General features: G+C 45.8%; 1 protein-coding gene across 2 annotated transcripts in view; it reads right to left on the bottom strand.

Annotated features, from left to right (window-relative positions):
• Window positions 1–848: 848 nt before the first annotated feature.
• gpc5b (glypican 5b) overlaps window positions 849–20,197 on the bottom strand; it is a 945,490-nt gene continuing 926,141 nt past the window's right edge. For both annotated transcript variants that reach the window (XM_072474918.1, XM_072474917.1), the window contains one exon: window positions 849–5,960. In XM_072474918.1, coding sequence (XP_072331019.1) covers window positions 5,764–5,960 — 197 coding nt within the window. In that variant the 3' untranslated portion in view covers window positions 849–5,763. The remainder of the gene's footprint in view (window positions 5,961–20,197) is intronic.

The raw sequence follows: 20,197 nt of genomic DNA on the forward strand, positions 1-20,197 counted from the left end.
AAGGAATTCCTTACTGCACAAATGTGTATTTTCTGTTTTGCAAATCAGCCTCTCCGACTAAGGCTGATAACTTAGTGCTGAGTTAGGTACAGTTTTGTGACTAGGAACGAGATTAAACCTACCGCCAAACCCCTTTCACTTGAGGCGCCTACATTGAGCGTGGAGGGAGATTTTGTCCAACCGGAGTGGATTGGATTGAACGCTGTAGGTCTCTGAGATGAAAGACTGGCGTTACAAACGACTGTGTCACCCAATCCCTAACCTGGTTACTTCCAGCATACGCACTGCCTGTTGCAACGCCGTACTTGATTAGCTCCTCTTCAGGCACCTAGATTGTATTTGGGACATTTCATGTAATTAATGCAATCAATTTGGGTTGGTGCAGACTCAATGGGCCTAATGGCCTCCTTCTGTATTGTACACTTCTCTGGAATTTAACACAGGGCACAGTGGGGTTGAGGAGTGTGGAGGGAAAGCCTTGAGTGCAAACGCAGCCATTCCACACTGCAGATAAATAGCATATATTTCACTCGTGTTCCGTAAGACCATAAGACATAGGAGCAGAATTAGGCCTCTAGGCCCATCGAGTCTGCTCCGCCATTCAATCATGGCTGATATTTTCTCATCCCCATTCTCCTGCCTTCTCCCCATAACCCCTGATACCTTTATTGATCAAAAACCTATCTATCTCTGTCTTAAGCACACTCAGTGATTTGGCCTCCTATCAACTTCCCAGTGGGAGCTCAAGAATCATTGAATTTACCCCATGATATATTGTCAGCCATGACCTCCAGGCGATGCTTTCCAGTAACTGCTGGCGCACAAGATAATATGGGTTAAATACTGTGTATAAAATAATTAACTTTATTGGCAAATTTGCTTTCTTTGTTAAAGGTGGTTGAACAGACATTACCTTAACATCAGGAATGATAGAGAGCACAATTGCACAGACAGCAAGTGTAGCAGTGAAAGGGCATTGCTGCTGTTGCTCGTATATTGAAGCAAGTGTTTCTTTTTAACATGTTACTCTTCCTCTTCCTGTAATACACAGCAAATACAATCTTACCATTGTTTAGTTTTGTAGGAAACGTTTCAAAAGCTGCAATATATTATAGTAAAACGGTATCTTTTGAAGTCCTCCATTTTGAACAAGATTAACTGATAACTAGACACATGCACTGGCTGACGAGGAAAGACCCTACAAACAGGATCTGCTGCAGCTGACGTTAGTTCTGAACCCAAGGCCCCCAATGCAGGACAACATTTAAGCCTTGGTTTCAAACACAGGGAGCAGGGCGAACATATGTAAGGATTATGTTTTGCATGGAGTATATGGCACAGAAACAGGCCACTTGACCAAACCAGTCCATACCAGAAACAAGTTTGGACCTCAGGAGAAAGAAAACGGACCTGCATTTATATAGCACAGTTCACGGCCTTAGGACATCCGAAAGTGCTTTGCAATGAAGTACGTTTGAAGAGTAAGAATCGTGGCAGCCAATTTGCGCACAGCAAGCTCCCACAGACAACGATGTGCTAATGGCCAGGTCAACTGTTTCTCAGGTGTAGGTTGGGGGATTAAAAACAGCGAGGAGAACTCCCTTGCTCTTCTTCTAAAAGTGCTATATGAGCTTTAACATTCACCCAAGAGGGCAGGACGGGGCCTCAGCTGAACAAATTCTCTGAAAAACAGCACCTCTGACAGTGCAGCACTCCCTCAGTTCTGCAGTGGAGTATCAGTCTAGTTTATCGTGCTCACGGTCTGTGGAGTGGGACTTGAACCAGCAAGCTTCTAGCTCAGAGGCAAGAGTGCTAACGGCTGAGTAGCAGTTAACACACTAGAAAGAGAGTCTGGATTCTCAAGTAGACAGAAGGATAGCCTATAGGGTGATACTCTTGTCTCCTGTATCCCTGAGCACCCTGTTTAGTCAGTATGCCCAAGACCTCACATGATCAATCCCAAGAACGTTTATCTACATCCAGCTTGTGCTTAAGCACTTGACTAAAACCAACAGCAACCTCATACCTTGGAACTTAAATACAAGTGAATAGATTGGCAGGTCCACTTCAACAGGGTACAGAGCATCCAGACTGGCGGCTCAGGGTGAAGTACCATCTTCTGTCAGCAAAGGCTAACGAGGGGCTTTCTAGACTCCTTCAGAGGGAAGTCAAGAGTCAGTCATATAGATGTGGGACTGCAGCCACAGATCAGGTAAGGCTAGCAAGCTTTTCTTTCCCTGAAGGGTATTAGTGAGCAAGTTGGATTTTTATGTCAATTCGATAGCTTCATGATTACTTTCGCTGACATTAAGATTTTATTTCTAGATTTATATTTTAAATTGCGTTCAAATTGTCAAACTGCCACAGTGGGACTATTAATGCACGATCTCTGGATTGTAAATCCAGGTAGCTGCATAGCTGGACCAGTAATTATACTACCGTGCATAAGGGGAAGCACCAACATGCTCACGTTAGGACTCTTAACAGAGTGGGGTTGAGCAAACTTTGCATACTTCAGGCCTCTTGTTTGCACAATGGGCTCCCTGATAACCTCAGTCACCCAGATAGCCATTGATCTGATTAGTGAAGGTTGCCCTATCGATGCTTTACCTGTTGTTTCGCAATAAAGCGTGACACAGCTCACTTGAGACGAAAGGATGAGTGGAAATTATTTAAAAAGTAAAAGATTTTCATCCCAATCCCCTCATTAAATGGGTTGGGATAACAAAGAGATAGAGCGAGGGTATTTCCCTGCCTCACACAAAACAACAAGAGAAATATGTGTTGCTCCGAAGCTTGAACGTTCTTTTAAAGTATTAAGTTGAGGGTTGAAGAAACATTAATATCTGCCTCCGTGCATGGGGCGTTGAATGAGAAGCCTAAGATGAAGGCCTCAGAGTGTTCTCGCTAAACCTTAACCGATAAAGAAGTCTTTTTCTGAAGCAAAGCTGCCCAACTTGCTTTCCATTTTAAACAAAGGAACTGGGTGATGTAATAAACTGAAAGCACCATCATCTGGTGACCCAGTGACATTGCTTTGGCCAAAAAGATGTATGTGTTGACAGAAGATATAGCTCGGGATTGGGGATGCCACAGGGCGTTGCAGTTTTGGGTAAGGTTTGGGTTGTCAGGAGTGAGCATATTGGTGCTCTACATATGGCAGTGTAATGGTTCTATTACTGGTCTAGCTGTGCAGAAACCTAGATTTAAAATCCAGAGGGATTGTGCATTCATAATCCCACTGTGGCAACTAGAGAATTTAAACCCAATTTAAAATTAAAATCTAGAAAATGAAACATTTAATTTCAGTGGCAGTAGTCACAAAGCTGTAGAATTGTCACAAGGGTCCGACTTGCTCATGAATACCCTTGAGGGAAAGGAAACCTCAGGGTTGGATCTGATCGCTTCCTCGCAGGGAGTGGAGGCAACAAATTTGTTGGGAATATGCTTCCTGTCGGGGGTGGATGTCGCTGCTTGCTGCCAGATGTGCTCGTAAAGAGGTTCCCTGTCATGCTCTGCAGCTGGACCGAGGTTGCGTTCATGAAACAGGTCGCGAGAGGGAGGGCAGAGAGAAGGCCTCCCTCCAGCCATCTGCAGTGCATATGCTCCAGAGTAGCGCAGGAAATCTTTTGAAGATTACTGTCGGTTGAGCAGCATTTGAAATGTAAACTGCCAATCTTCCAGATAATAGGTTATATATAGAAGGAACAAATCAAAGACAGAAAAGAAATTCGCTTGCACCTTTCATGACCTCAGGCAATCCCAAAGTGCACTACAACCAATGAAGCACTTTGAGGCTCAGTCACTGTTCTGATGCTCGTAAACATGACAGTTGATTGGCACACAGCAAGATCCCACAAGGGATGAAAGATCAAATAATTTGGTTTTAGTGATGTTGATTGAAGGAGAAATGTTGGCCAGGGCACGGTAGGAAGAATGGTCCTTTTTTTAAAAAAAAAAGAGTGCCATGCGATCTTGCACATCCAAATGAGGGGGCAGATGGAGGCCTCGGTTTAACATCACAGCCCAAAGACAAAATTCCAGCAGCGATTCCCTGACAAGCGAACTTGGGGTTTTGAGACATTGGTAGACTGCCTGCGGATCAGGTTGACTGTGGATAAGGAGAGAATGATCGCCAGTTTGAGATGCTGGGAGAGGGTGTGGCAAACTCAGAGTGCAGCACAGCAAGATCCCTCAAACAGCAATGAACTAAATGACCAGATAATATGTTTTTGATGCTGCTGGGTGAGGGTACTCATAATAAAGGGAAAAGCTGGAGAGAAACAATAATAATAATCGCTCATTGTCACAAGTAGGCGTCAATGAAGTTACTGTGAAAAGCCCCTAGTCGCCACATTCCGGTGCCTGTTCGGGGAGGCCGGTACGGGAACTGAACCCGCGCTGCTGCCTTGTTCTGCATTACAAGGCAGCTGTTTAGCCCACTGTGCTAAACCAGGGGGTGGTTTAGCACAGTGGGATAAACAGGGGCAGCATGGCAGAATGGTGGTTAGCACTGCTGCCTCACAGCGCCAGAGACCCAGGTTCAATTCTGACTTTGACTGTGTGTAGAGTTCGCACATTCTCCCCGTGTCTGCGTGGGTTTCCTCCGGGTGCTCCGATTTCCTCCCACAGTCCAAAGAAGTGCAGGTTAGGTGGATTGGACATGCTAAATTGTCCCTTTGTGTCCAAAGGTTAATTTAGGTTGCATGGTTACAGGGGTAGGGTGGGGAGGTGGGCCTGGGTGGGATGCTATTTCAGAGGTTTTGTGCAGATGCGATGGGCTGAATGGCCTTGTTCTGCACTGTAGGTATTCTTCCAATTACCATCTTCGTTCATTCCATTCCTGACGTAACACAAAACTAGTCTCATTTTCTTAAGGACATGTACCGGTTACAAATAAAACCAAATGTTTGCTTTCCACAGAGAAGCCTTTTAATTGATACACCCAATTATACTTATCAGTAGATCCCAGAATCCAGGTGGGGACGGAAAATAGTTTTCAGGTAATTTGAACGTCAAGTTGAGCATTCATTGTGACTCTGACCTTGGTGGCAAAACTGCAGGGAAGAGGGGGGAGTAGGACGGGGGCACTGTTTACCATGCCAACCTCCCCCTTCCCCTTTTGTATCTCCTCTCCGTGCCTAGGTTGGGTTAGGAGGCCCCCGGATAAAGTCAAGATCAACTGATCTCAATCCTTACAGTTGTCGCTGGATCTACTCGTCCCTGTGGCCAGCGCACACACATACATTTTCCAGCAGTAGTCACAGTTTAATCGGCAGAGGTAGGAGACTCTGGCTGCGTTTCCTCATCCCTGGCGTTTTCCTGGTCATTGATACACATCAGGTATTACTCACCATGGGAGTCAAATTGAGAAGGGGCTAGACAATTAAAGGAGAACATTTCAAGACAAGAAGGTATATTAGGCCTCAGTGTCAGGCTTTTACAATTAGTTACTTAGAAATGAATCTAAAAACATTTGTACACAGAGCTCATGCTGAAAGCGATAGATTATTTGTACCTCGGCAGTCCCATTACCTCTAAATCTACTGCTTTTTTTTACAAACTATGTACATTTTCCACATGATTTATTTTGCTTAAACAAAAGCTCTCCTAGAATAATAGTTTGCTATAGTATATTGCAGCTCTCATCTATATTACAAGATCCTAAAGCATCACTTGTCCTCCAACAAAGAAAAAAAGCTGTGTGACAGTTGTAATACAGGATAAATAATAGCGGGCAAAAGCACCCACAGTGCATTGCAACTATAACAACCAATGACACAGCAGCCCCAGCGTTGTGATCAAGGCAACGGAGGCCAGGCTGTAATGATTGGGCGCAGTTCCTGGCTTGCTCCCAGCTGGGTTGTCAGGGGTGGAGCTCGGGGAGGCCACCATCACTCCCTTCAAAGTGGGAGCCACCGCTGGGAAAATGTTGTCCTTTACCCGGTCTCCTGGCATATCTGAGGAGAAGAGAGAGACAAAGAAATGGACAGTTAGACAGTGGTTCATTTAATGTGGATGGGCTAATTTCAGTGTGGCCTTGCAGGCAGAACAACTTAAATTAAAATCTTATGACTAAACATGACCATTACAGCCAATGATTACAATGCATCAATGCTAATGTCAGCCAATAGCAGCGCACCTACATGGCGGCAATGAATTCTCTTCTTGTTTGTCCCTCTCCTGTCTTAAAGACCTTGGCTAATGTTGGCAGTTGGTTTTAAGGGCGTCCAGTGCCCGCCCTCCTAGCCAAATCATTGTTTCTGTCACTCTCTGAGAGCCAGCTAGCGGAGGGTTGTACTCGAGCCACTCTTTACCCGCTCCTACATTTATTCACAGGGTCAAACATTACAAACATATATGTTTTTTTGTGCAGTGCTGATCAGGCCTCCGTGGGTTGGGGGGGGGGGTGCGGGGGGACCCCTTTTATGGTGAGTTGGGGCTTGGGGGGGTTTTGGGGGTCGCATTGGAGCCAATCTCACGCTGCACTGAGGAGTTCTGGCAAGAGGAGCTCCTCAGTGCAGAAAACGGGGCTAGGTGTGGCCTTATCGAGGCTTTCTCCGCCGAGGCCTGTTTCTAACCGATGTCACGATAGATAGTGTTGTGTTTCTTGGCACTGTGAGCGCTGGGAAACACGAGGCTAAATTCGCTCGTTATGGGACATATTGGTTAGATCATGCCCAGAAATTTACATTACCATTTTGTCTTCTACTTTAAGTATCTTATTATTATGTATATTTATATTAAAAAGCTACTGCCATGCTGCACTGTAATTGAAGGCAGGAGATTGAAGGACTCATTCTGTACTGACATTAATTACATTGTCCATCCTCGCTTATAACTTGTTGCATTCCCTTGCTCAGTCAAGTTCCAGTCCCAAGCTACTGCATATTATTGCAGTGCTGTTGCCTTTACCATTGCCAAGGTTATTTTAAGTGGTGACATTGACATTGTCCCTTTGTGCAGTTTGTACTAAAGGAATAAAAAACGTAATTGAAGAATTTCATTCTTTATTCCATTATCTCATTCTTGAAGGAAAAATGCACCCCAAAGCATCTATTAATTGATATATCGAAATTCTTGGGGCTCCCTGTTTATCACAATTATTTCGAGCTGCTATGATTTACGAACACTTTTGTGACATTGGAAACAGCAAGAGGTTTGTGATTGAAGTGTATATGTAATGTCTGCTTCTATTCTATTTAATAGGGAGCATTCGCGCAAGCTCTTCATGCGGTGGTATCATACCCATCTCTGGATCAGGTGGTACAGGCTTTGAATTCTGCCCCACACAGGCATGCTTGGAGGAAATTGAAGGCCGGAGTCCGACTCTGGGATCGTATCCAGTGGGGTTCATCATGCCCGGTGGGTGGGTAATAAGTGTGGATAGTCCTCCGCCATCATCGTATGGGTTGTGGGGATCTCAAGCTGAATAAGACTGACCAGTCTAGTGGATGGTGTAAAGATGTTGACAGACATAGAAGATGCTTGTTTGTTGTGGCCCGTCAAACTGGTAATCAGCCTGTGAATCCCTCTACTCTTTACTCTCTCCAAGGGAAGAGCGTGAGATCCTAAACGTTGACAATTTTTCAGATCTGAGTTTCCAGTCTACGATCTTAGCTGAGAGCACAATTTTGGACAATTATCCTCCAATATCAGTTGGCACTCAGCAACTGAGTTTGGAAGGGTGGTGAGTTTGTGAGGTGATGCATTTTGGTAGGAGGAACATGGAGAGACAATGTAAAATAAGGGGTAAAATTCGTAAAGGGGTACAGGAGCAGAGGGACCTGTGTGTATATATGTATAGACCATTGAAGGTTACAGGATAGGTGGAGAAATAAATTAATAGAGTATGTAGTATCCTGGGCTTTATTAACAAGGGCACAGACTACAAGAGCAGAGAGATTATGCTAAACTTATACAAGACACTAGTTAGACCTCAGCTGGAGTATTGTGTACAGTTCTGATGGAGAGGATGTGAATGCATTGGAGAGAATGCAGAAGTTTACTTCAGTTATGAGGATTGGAGAGGTTGGGGCTGTTCTCCCGGGAGAAGAGAAGGCCAAGAGGAGATTTGATAGAGACGTTCAAATTAATGAGGAGGCTGGACAGAATAGGGAGCAATTGTTCCCACTCATAAAAAGACCAAGATCGAGAGGTCACAAATTTAAAGTGATTTGCAAAAGAAGCAAATGCGATGTGAGGAAATACTTTTCATGAACAAGTGTCTGGGGTCTGGAATGCACTGCCTGGTGGAGGCAAGTTCAATTGAGGCATTCAAGAGGGAATGAGATGATTATTTGAATCTGCAGGGGTACGGGGAAAATGCAGGGGAATGGCATTATGTAATGCTGCTTTTTTGGAGAGTCGATGAAGACACGATGGACTGAATGGCCTCCTTCTGTGCCAGAAGAATTCTGTGAAAGCCACAGGAAATCTGGGTGGGAATTTTTATCGATAAAACCAACAGGGTTTCCACTTAGTGGGGGAAAGTTATCGCAGCAAAGTTGTGAAATCTTCAGCCCGCATTTGGTTTTCAAGTGCTGGAGTGAGAACTTGAACTCAAAATCTTCTGATCCGTACTTTCTAATGTGTTCGTTGTTCCAGTTTTATACGTGTCTGAGTACGGCTCAGCACTCTTTCCTCTGAGTCAGGTTTGCCATTCAAGTTCCACTCCATTGAGCATATAAATCTAATAACACTTCAGTAGAACACTGAGGGAATGCTGCACTGTTGGAGGTGTTCTCTTTCGGGTGTAATGTTAAGCTGAATATGAACATAAGAGATCCCATATAGCACAATTTGAAGATAATCCAGGAAGTTCTGCGAGAATCCTGACCAAGACGTATCCCTCTTTCACCACATGGTACTGGAAACAGGCTGACAAGGCACATAGGCCAGGAACAGAAACTGCCACATGAGGCCCTGGCCTGATCTGACACTGGCCGTCTGCAAGAACATTCAAATCAACACATAAACTCACTATTGCTATATGGATTTGGGATTAACCACTCACATTTATACAAATGAACAAGACCATGATATGAATATGTAACAAATTTCCAGACAAAGTTGATCAACTTTGCAGCAAGATGAAGGACAGTAAAAATAAGCCATCCGACTCCATAGTAGGCTAATAGTTAGTCAGACAAGAGTGTTTCAGAGGACAATGGGTCTTGATTGAATCACCCTGGATGAACAGGAGTATCCTGTTTATTCCCATTAATGTTTAAGTCTGGATGGGCCAACTCAGGCCAGTTTTGGGCGTATAGCTATGACTCAATGCTAGCAGACTGGTATAAAGGAAGGAACTGCGGAATAGATCTTCATCTTTGGACTGTGGGTGGAAACCGGAACACCTGGAGGAAACCCACGCAGACACTGGGAGAACGTGCAGACTATGCACAGTCACACAAAGATGGGAATCGAACCTGGGGCCCTGGCGCTGTGAAGCAACAGTGCTAACCAGCACTGTGGTAATATGAGTTTTAGAAGATGTCAGTGTGGAGATTTGAGTTTTACAAGAAGTCAGTGTAGAATCGTGAGTTTTAGAAGAAGTCAGGAAAATTTCAGTTCCGGATAGTTACGGATTATCGAACTATTAGAGCTTAAAATAAAAGCTAGTGAGCCTTGGTATATGGGGCGGGATTCTCTCAGCCCGAAGCCAGGGCGGTAAATAGGCGCCATTGGTGCCGTGGTTGGCACGGCGCCAGTCGGGGGCCGCACTACGCAGCCGACCCGCCGATTCTCGGCCCGGGATGGGCTGAGCGGCCGTCGTAAAAACGCCGACACCGGCACCGTCCACACCTGCTCTCAGCCGGCGGGAACTCGGCGTGGAAGGGTCGGGGGGCGGCCTGTGGGGGGGGGGGGGGTCCGACCCGGGGGGGAGGAGGGGGGGAGGAGGGGGGAGGGGGGTCTGACCCGGGGGGGAGGGGGGGGGTCCGACCCGGGGCGGGCCTCCGATGTGGCCTGGCCCGCGATCGGGGTCCACTGGTCCGACCCGGGGCGGGCCTCCTTTCTTTCGCGCTGGCCCCTGTAGCGCTACGCCATGTTGCGTCGGGGCCGGCGCGGAGAAGGGAGCAGCTGCGCATGCGCGCGTTGGCGCCGGTGCCACTGCGCATATGCAGATCCTGCGGTGCCCAGTTGACGCCGGGATCAGCAGCTGGAGCGGTGTGAACAGCTCCAGTGCCATGCTGGCCTCCTGTAGGGGCCAGAATTGCTGATCCTGAGGCCGTGTTGATGCCATCAAGAAACGCGACGGTGTTTACGATGGCGTCAACACTTAGCCCCAGGATCACAGAATCCCGCCCATGAGGTTTTGGAAGTCAGTGTGGAAATCGGCATTAATGTTAGAAGTTAGGAAAAAGAGGGTAGCATCTCCAGTTTGGAGAGTCTCCAGTCTCTGTCCAAAGGGGTACGATGTGAGTTTTGGGGGATCAAATGATAGATAAAGATGACGATATAATTTGAGGAGATATTTCTTTCGTGTTTCAAAAAAAAAAAGCTAAATTAACAATCTGGAAAGGGTTCAAATCATATTCTGAATGAATATTTGAAAGAAATTGGGAAATGATTGGTTTTATTCAATAAAAGGTTAAAAGGTAATCTGCAGATTTTAATCAACTCATTCAGATCTGCTGGCAGCTGAAAAAATAGAACTCGTGTTTATCAAGTTGTTGTTTGTGTGTTAGTGTGTGTGATTTTCCCTTGTCTGTGAGTCTGTCTCGTGCCTGTGTCATTGAGTTTACCCTCTGTGGTCTGGTTTTGTTATTAATTTCAAAGTCACTTGTTTAATCTATGTATGTAGTTGTATTTTGAATTAGGTTGAGGAGCAGGGTAAGCTGTAAAGGAATTGTTCCGAGCAGGACAGTGGTGATTCTGGGGCAATGGAAACCCTTGTGGTTGCGTAAGACTTTAAACTTACTGGGCCAGATTCTCCAATAATGGGGCTATGTCCACACGCCAGCATTGTTTCACTCTGGACTTTCCTTAAGAAAGTCCTGTTATTCTCCCATCTGTAGGGGTCTGGCAGGGCCCCGGAGTGGTTCTCGCAGCTCTGGCTGCAGATACGAGGCCCCGCACTTCCGGTCGGGAGTCCGTGCATGCGCACGGCAGCGACCGCCCCGTGGGACATGGACTGCGGAGCGGCACCAAAAATGTAGGCCCCCGCGAGATCGCATGCACTCGCGGGTCCGTGTCGCCGATCGCTCCCCTGGCCGTCCATGAGCCCCCCCTGGTGAATGATCCCCCCCTCCTCCCCCCACCAGGGCGGCCGCAGACTGAGTCCGCAGCCGCCACCCGATGTTCCCGATGGCCGATAGGTGGTTAGAACCACGCCGTCGGGAACTCGGTCAGTTGTGCGTGGAGAATTACGGGGGAGGTCTCTGTCAATCGCGTGCGATTCTCCGGGAAGCGGCGCCGGTCTAATATCCGGGTTGACGACTATTCTCCGCCCCGAACACGATTTTGGTGTGGAGGCTCGGAGAATCCAGCCCACTGTATATTTTTGCCAGAGAATTTACCTTTTCTTTGAGTTCTAATTACAGTTTTGAAGAAAGAAGAATGAAGACTACGGTCTTAATCCACTTCATTTGTTTTCTTTGAAGATTCTAATTTTAGTTTTCAGTTTGTTGAGATTGAATGAACATATCATGCTTTGAATCCCTTTTATTTGATGGAAATCTCTGTGGATGAATGAGTGTGGGTGCGTGTTTAATAAAGAATTTGTGTGGATCTCCTTTGTTGCGTTTCTAACTGGGCGGCACGATAGCATAGTGGTTAGCAGTGTTGCCTCACAGCACCAAGGTCCCAGGTTCGATTCCCGGCTGGGTCGCTGTCTGTGCGGAGTCTGCACGTTCTCCCCATGTCTGCGTGAGTTTCCTCCAGGTGCTCCGGTTTCCTCCCGCAAGACCCGAAAGACGTGCTTGTTAGGTCATTTGGACATTCTGAATTCTCCCTCTGTGCACCCGAACAGGCGCCGGAGTATGGCGACTAGGGGATTTTCACAATAACTTCATTGCAGTGTTAATGTAAGCCTACTTGTTAGAATAAAGTTTATTATTATGATTAACTTTAATGTTTTCATGTTGTTTTCCCCAAATGGTGATTTTGCAAAACTGAGTTTTAAATCAAATGGAAGTTATAAGCTGGATTAAAAGTATTATTTGAAACAGGGTAAGTATTTACATTTAAAAAGTATCACAGTAGCACAGTGGTAAGCTTCACGGCTTGGGTCACTGTCTGTGGAATCTGCACGTTCTCCATGTGGACTTTTCTAGGGTCTTTTCACAGTAACTACTTGTGACAATAAAGATCATTATTATTATCATGGATGTTACTTGGAACACAATTCTCAGAAAGTAAATGAAAAAAAATCAAAGTACATAAATTGGGATTTGGAAATGACTAGTTTGAGTTTGGCATAATCCTGGATGCTCAAAGTTCAAGGTGGGAAAAAACTGCAAAGGAATCTAAATTAGAATTCAAAGATGGTGGCCGCTATTCTCTCACCCCCCACTCCCCCCCCCCCCCCCCCCCCACGCCGGGTGGGAGAATCGCTGGGGCGCCACGTGAATCGCACCACGCCGCCCCGACCCCCGCACTTGATTCTCCCGCGCCCCGGAAACCAGCGACGCGCGATTCGCACAGGGCCGCTCGGAGAACCGGCGAGCGGCGATTCTCCGGCCGGATGGGCCGAGCGGCTGCTACGACACAAAAGGTTCCCGCCGGCGCCGTCCACCCCGGTCGCTGCCGGCGGGAACTCTGCGGGAACGTTGGGGGGTGGGGGGTGGGCGGCCTGTGGGGGTGTGGGGGGGCTCCTTCACCGGGGTGGCCTCTGATGGGGTCTGGCCCGCGATCGGCGGGCCGGCCTCTCCCCCCCCCCCCGAACCTACCTCCTCCTGCACGCGGCCCCAGAACACCGGCTCCATGTTGGTGAGGGGCCAGCGTGCATAAGACGTTCCCCACGCATGCGCAGGATGGCGTGGCCCAACTGCGCATGCGCAGGATTGGGCTGCCCCAACTGCGCATGCATGGGTTAGCGCCGTGCCCATTTGGCGCTGCGTAAGGACACTGGAGCGGCGTGAACCGCTCCAGCGCCGTGCTGGCCCCCTGTGGGGGCCAGAATAGGTCGTGTCAGGGCCCTGTTTGCGCCATCGTGAAGCGCGACAGCGTTCACGACGGCGCGAACACTTGACCTCAATATCGGAGAATCGCCCCCAAGGTTCTTTGTTTAACGAGCCCATGTGCTCCTTCGTTAAGGGCAATGGTGATGTAACAACAAACTTTTGTTCTGTTTTTTTCCCAACTGGTAGAGATTTCAATATTTTCTCCGTAAGTTCATTAAACATCAAATTTGCTTATCGTGAATTTTCATACAGTGAAGATTATGGATTTTAATTTTCTTTTAAATTGACAGGTACCTCTAAACCAAATTCGCTCATTTTGGCCGAAAAAATAGAAAGGCAAATTATTATCTAAATGGGAAGCAGATTTAAAATGCATCTGGCCAGAGGGATCTGGTTGTCTTTGTTCGCAAATCCCAGTAAGTCTATATGCAGGTACAAAATGTAATTAGAAAGTCAAATGGAATGTTGGCATTTGTCGCAAAAGGACTGGAGTATGAAAATAGCAAAGCATTGTTGCAATTGTATCGAGTGTTGGTGAGAATACATCTGGAGTATTGTGTCCAGTTTTGGTCTCCTTATTAGAGGAAGAGTGTGGTGGCATTGGAGGCAGTTTACAGGAGGTTCACCAGATTGATTCCAGGGATGAAAGGGTTGATGTATGAGGAGAGATTAAACAGTTTGGACATACACTCGCTGGAGTTTAGAAGGATGAGAGGGGATCTGATCGAGGTATTCTAAAATTCTAAAAGGGATTGATAAAGTAAATGTAGACCAAATGTTCCCCCTTGTGGGAAAATCTAGAACAAGAGGTCACAGATATAGGTTGAGAGGCAGTAGATTTAAAACTGAGATGAGGAGGCACTACTTCTTGTAGAGGGTGGTGAATTTGAGGAACTCCACCAGTTCGGTGGAGTCCAATTCATTAAATGGTTTCAAGAGGGAGATAAATATATTTCTGATTTAACAAAAAAGGGTTAAAGGGATATGGGGAACAGGCAGGGAGGTGGCTTTGAGACCAGGAAGAGATCAGCCAGCATCTGATTGAAGGCTAAAGGGGCTGAATTGCCTGCTTCTGCTCCTAATTCCTATGTTCCTATTTGGCTCCAGGCCTAGAGTGTACCTTTATTCTTTTGTTTTAAATACAAATTAATCATGAGTCACAGCCAACAGGTCGAGCTGCTGCAAGACTTCCAAGATTGCTCTGTCACAACAAAGGCTTTTCCTTTTATGGAAAGTGTTAACACATTCAGACTTCACTTTGAATTGAAGTGTTTGTGATTAGTTAACTTAACTTCCGCACCAATTGCAGGTCTGATAATTTGAACGGGATACAATTGCTCTCGAGATCTAATTGATCAAATAGCAATTAAGTGAAAATAGTAACTAATATAAAAGAGGATAATAAACAAATTTTAGTTTTTGCAAATAAAGGGCAATAGGAGTTAGTCTGTGGTTTTTGAGTTTCAAAACCCTTTCATTGTTGCAAAGGTTTTAAGAATTAAACACTCTTAGCTTACTAGGTCACCATCTGAATCTGGGATATTTTATCAAAGTAATATATTTTTTGTGTGTCTTACCAACACTGAATAAATGATAATTCAGGTAATGAGTACGTGAACATGTAAAATCCATTTTTTAAAATTCTGGGATTTAACTACAAATAGTTTATGAATGAATGACTTTCTGTAAAAGGAGAAGGGCTGCTATGTGTTCATGAGTGAGGTGATCTCCATGTGGGGAGATAATGTTAAATTTGGGGAGTGTCAATGAAGCTGCAACAGATGGTGGGATTCTTCCATCATTTAATTATCTGGGGTTAGGGAATGGGAGTCAAAACCTTAAAGGAAATAACTTGGTGGGACAATATTTGGGATTGGGGTCGAAAGTGGGAATACATCCTTCGATACTGATCATGTTGCATTTTGTTATTTTTGCTGTTGCTCTCGTTACCACATATCAAGTTTTTACAATTATTACGCTTAAAAGTTGGAAAAAGACAAATGGAAGTTTAATTAAATGTGGCATCGGTAACGAGATATAGGAATTAGTTTTAAATATGTAAATATGTAAGTGAATAAGCTTTGAATATTGTAAGGAAAGTATGTATAATGGACTCACTCTAGGAAATAAGGTTGCCCAAACTAGTGATCCCATGTGTTTACGCTTATGGGATCAGAAAAAGGAATGTGGTACTAATAATAAGGCTGACATGACACATAGGCCAAGAACAGAAACCACCACATGAGGCCCCGGCTGAAATGATACTGGCCATCTGCAAGAGCACTCAAGTCAACACATAAACTCACTATCGCTATATGGACTTTGGGATTACCCACTCACATTTACACAAAAGAACAAGACCATGCTATGAATATGTAACAAATTTCCAGACACGTGATCAATTTTGCAGCAGGATGAAGGACAGAAAAAATAAGCCATCAGACTCCATATTAGGCTAATAGTTGGTCAGACAAGAGTGTTTCAGAGGGTCTTGATTGAATCACCCTGGATGATCAGGAGTAACCTGTTTATTCCCATTAATGAGTTTAAGTCTGGATGGGACAATAATAATATAATAATAATCGCTTATTGTCACAAGAACTCAGGTCAGTTTTGGGCAGGAATCTATGATTCAATGCTAGCAGACAAACAAAGGAAGGAACTGCGGAACAGATCTTCAGCGATAACCTGCGAGTCCCCCAGGCACAACCATCGCAAGAAGAAAGGACCCTGGGTTTCGAAGCCCAGAGAAGACATCCACTTAGAGTGATCGTAGCCTTGCCAGCCTCCTTCACTAAGTGCGGGTAAAACCTAAAGCTCAGCTGTCAGTCTGAATCACACTTTGCTGAGTGAGAAAATTGTGAATAAAATTGGGTTAAACCGTGAACTTGTTTTGTCCTTTGCTCATCTCGCAAATAAGGGCACCTGGGTAAAACTTTTGATCAATACACTGGTCGAAATATTGGAGGTTTTACAGGTACAAAAACTATCACTCAAACAGATTTGTATCACATTGCTGTTTGGGAGGGCTTGCAGTGTGCAAACTGTATTTCCTCTGTTACGACAGTGGCTACACTGGCTGTGAAGTGCGTTGACACATCCTGAAATTCTGAAAGGTGTTATATAAATGCAAGTTCTTCCTTTTTTTTCAGAGATAAGAGTGTTACCAAATTAAGCTGAAATAAGTACCCAATATCATCTGTCAGCAAAAACAGGAAAATGACAGTTTGGTTTCAAAGTAGGCTTTATCCTGAAATGTTAGGCGTTGGCTGTGGTTGGATTGGGTCAAGATGGGTTGGGCCTTGGGAAGGAGAGGGAAGTCGTGTCAGGTCTGGCCTGGGCAGATGGGTGTGGGGAGTAGTTGGGCCTGGCTACGGGGAATGGGGCAGGAGGTCAAGACTGGTTGAGAAATTCCTTGGGGCGGTGGGAGTCCCATGGGGAGGTCATTGTTGAGTCCCAATTGCACGTGGGGGAAGGGTAGTCAGGGGGTGGGGGGCGGGGGGGTGGAAAGAGTAGTCAGGAGATGGGCAGGGGGAGAGGGGTGCAGGGGGAAAGAGTCCCCTGTGGGTTTGGGGATATGGGGGTAGTCCTTTGGGGATTCAGTGTTGGTCGTTGCAACAGTGTACTCACATGTTAGGAGTGGTTTTATTTCTTTTTCTGGCAAACTATTGACGTAACCTAGTTGGAACTATCCAAAGTTAGTGATTTAAATCACATTTTCAGATGGTTCCCAATGCAGGACAATCGGCCAGGGAAAGGTTACACTTCTGGCCAACTGCCAGGAAAACCTTACCTGGGAACCGCAGCAAGGATGGCTCCCCAGTGCATCTTTGGGGTGCCGTCCCCACCAATTCTACACCAGTGCATCTTTGGGGTGCCGTCCCCACCAATTCAACACCCTGGAGCTTGGAATTTACGGCGGATTTACCTCATCATTTACCTCATCATTTATCTCATTATTGTCTATGAGACCTTGATGAGTGCAAATTAGTTACGTCATTTGCCTCTATAAAACAGTGAGTAATTAATGAGTAATTAATTGGCCTTGTGGCATGCTAAGTTGGCTTGAGGATGTGAGAAATGCGATAAAAATGCAGGTCATTTCTTTCTGGAAAGGAAGGCACATCAGGGCAGAATCAGGTTCAACTACAATAGACCCAATAGTTCAATAATCTGGCAGTGCTCGCTCAAAACAAAAGGAAGACTTGCATTTAGAAGACACTTTTCAAGACCATTGGATGTCTCAGCACATTTCATTCAAGTACTTTCGAAGTGCAGCCATCGTTGTAGTGTTAGGATTGCGGCAGCCAATTTGTGCAGAGCACATTCCCATGAACCAGCAAAGTGACATTGGCCAGGTAATCTGTTTCTGTGACATTGAGGGGTAAATATTGGCCAGGACACTGTGGTAACTCCTCTGGTACTCTTATTCAGAGTATGCTGTGGGATCTTCCACATCAGCCCGAGCAGGCAGATGGGGCCTTGGTTTAATATCTCATCCAAAAGATAGCATCACCAATAGTGCAGCGTACCATCAGTACTGCACTGGAGTCTGAGATGTGACCTTTCTGCTCAAACACTGGACTGGGAATCGAACCTCATGATTCGGGGGTGAGAGTGCTACCAATCCCTAAATTGAGCCAGCACCTCGTGATCATAGTTCAGGATGTATCAGAAAAGAAGATCATTGAAGTCAGGGAGGGGAACTGGAGGTTAAAAGAACATACAGTAAGTTATGATAGAAATCTAAACAGTTTGGCCCTTGGCAACAATAGTTCAAGATGGAATTAAGAATCCCTTTTGCCTCCATGCATTTGTCTTAGCTGAACAGGATGTGTTCCCAGGTTTGGGATTCTAACAAGGACCTTTGCCTTAAATATGGTGGTGCAGGTGGTGGTGGTGGGGAGAGGGGGAACGGAGTGGGGGGGGGGGGGGGGAGCAGAGTTGATAATTTCCCACATGCGGTAACACAGAAAATTGGCCTATATTAAATCACCTTTCTTGTCATGGAAGAACTGAACTCTGTGGATTCGTTGCCCTTGGTATCGGACATAATATCGTCGGCAGCTGACAGAAGCCAATGTGGCATTGGATGTCAGAAAATGCCATCACGTTTTCCAAGCTGTCACACAGCCAATCATGCTCAAAGGATTATGAAGGCCTTGGGCTTTAAGTTCATCGGGAGGAGTCAAACTGTTAAAGGCAGCAAGTGTCATTTGAGGAATACCCCAGGGGAAATCAGCTTCAGGATACCAACCATCCAGGGGATAGTTCACTGGACAGAAGTCAATCATAGCGGATGTAGAATGAGCATTGTTGAAAACTAGACAAACTCGAAGGAAGCCCTAACAGTGTCGGATTCCGGCCCACAAAGAAATATATGGTTTAAAAAAAAAAAATTTTAAAATACCCAATTCATTTTTTCCCAATTAAGGGGCAATGTAGCGTGGCCAATCCACCCACCCTGTACATCTTTGGGTTGTGGGGGCTGAGACCCACGCAGACATGAGGAGAATGAGCAAACACCACATGGTCAGTGACCCGGGGCCGGGATCGAACCCGGATCCTCAACACCGTGAGGCAGCAGTGCTAACCACTGCGCTACTATGCCGCCCCTCACCAAGAAATATATGTGCCTGGGCTTTAAAAGATCTCTCAAGTTTTCGGAGCAAGTGAAGCCAGACGATTTGCCTTCAATATATTTGCGCAACTCCAGCACATCCCAAATCGTGTTTTAGCCAATGAGCTACTTTTGCAGTGTGGTCACCTCATTGGTTGGAAAGTGCTTTTGAGTCAAGAGGTTAAGTGGGTTTAGGTCACACTCCAGAGACTGGCACATGCAATCCAGACGGCCACTCCTCAAAATTTCCAATGGGACAATAATCCCTCTGTGCCTTGTCAGGTGGAAATGAGAGATCCCAAGACCAATAGAAAGAAGAATACAAGGCCAGCATGGTGGCGCAGTGGTTAGCATTGCTGCCTCACTGCACTGAGGTCCCAGGATCGATTCCGGCTCTGGAACTGTGTCCTAATTTAACTCCTGCTGGAATTTTTAACCTATTGCCCCCTGAAGGCCTAGACTTCCCAACCTCTCCAACTGTACCCTTATGATCTGAAAAACGTCAGTCCAATCACCCTCTAAATTCCTGATAATACAATCATAGTTTATGTAATTTCTCCTCAGAATTTAACCCTTGCAAGGCCAGGTCTCATTCTGGTAAACCTTTGCTGCTTTTATATGTCAAGGTCTTGGGTGTGGTGCTCTCTGAACTCTTCACGGTACTCGGACTGTAGTCTAACCAGGGCTCTGTTTAGCTGAAGTGTGACCTCTGTTCCCTCATATTCCAGTCTTCTGGATATAAAAGTCAGCATTCCAGTAGACTTTTTGATCATTTTCTGTACATGATCTATGCAGTTGGACCGCCAGGTCTCTTGGGACCACCACCCTTTCTAGTTTTATACCACTTCAAAAGATTTCAGACTAGCTGTTGTTATCTATATGACCCTGGTAGCAGTTGTGAAGTGGAAGATGCAGCATAAATATTTTCCTTTCCTTTCAATCCTTCTGAGGTTCATGACGTAAGCATAGCCGGTGGCACAACATGGCTGGAAACAGAATTTCCGGCCCTCCCCTTTAACCTAGGAGGGTTCACGAATGGCTAAATTGGCTGGCCTGAATGAAAACAGAATATGATGCGTTCTAACTGGCTAAAACCAGGCTCCCTGCTATCGATTGCTATCTCCCGAACCTCTGAGAGGATCGCCACGATTGAACGGACATCTGAGGCTAACACAATGAAGAACGAGCTCTGCAGCATGAGGGCGAATCCACCTTCTAGCACCTTGAGGAGAAGGCGAGGGGAAGAGAGGCAGCAGGATAAAGTGCGGGTGTGCAGACTGCAAGAAAGAAACAGACTTCCCTGGAGTTCCCATCAACAGATAAACCTTTTACACCGGGCATAACTAAACGCCCAAGAGACATTTTGCCTGAACATTGTGGGCTCAATCACGTGCACATCTCAAAGGTTAAAGGATACTCCAACCATTCCCCACCCCCCCCTCCCCACCAC

Source organism: Scyliorhinus torazame, chromosome 14 (assembly GCF_047496885.1).
Source record: "Scyliorhinus torazame isolate Kashiwa2021f chromosome 14, sScyTor2.1, whole genome shotgun sequence".
NCBI lineage: Eukaryota > Metazoa > Chordata > Chondrichthyes > Carcharhiniformes > Scyliorhinidae > Scyliorhinus > Scyliorhinus torazame.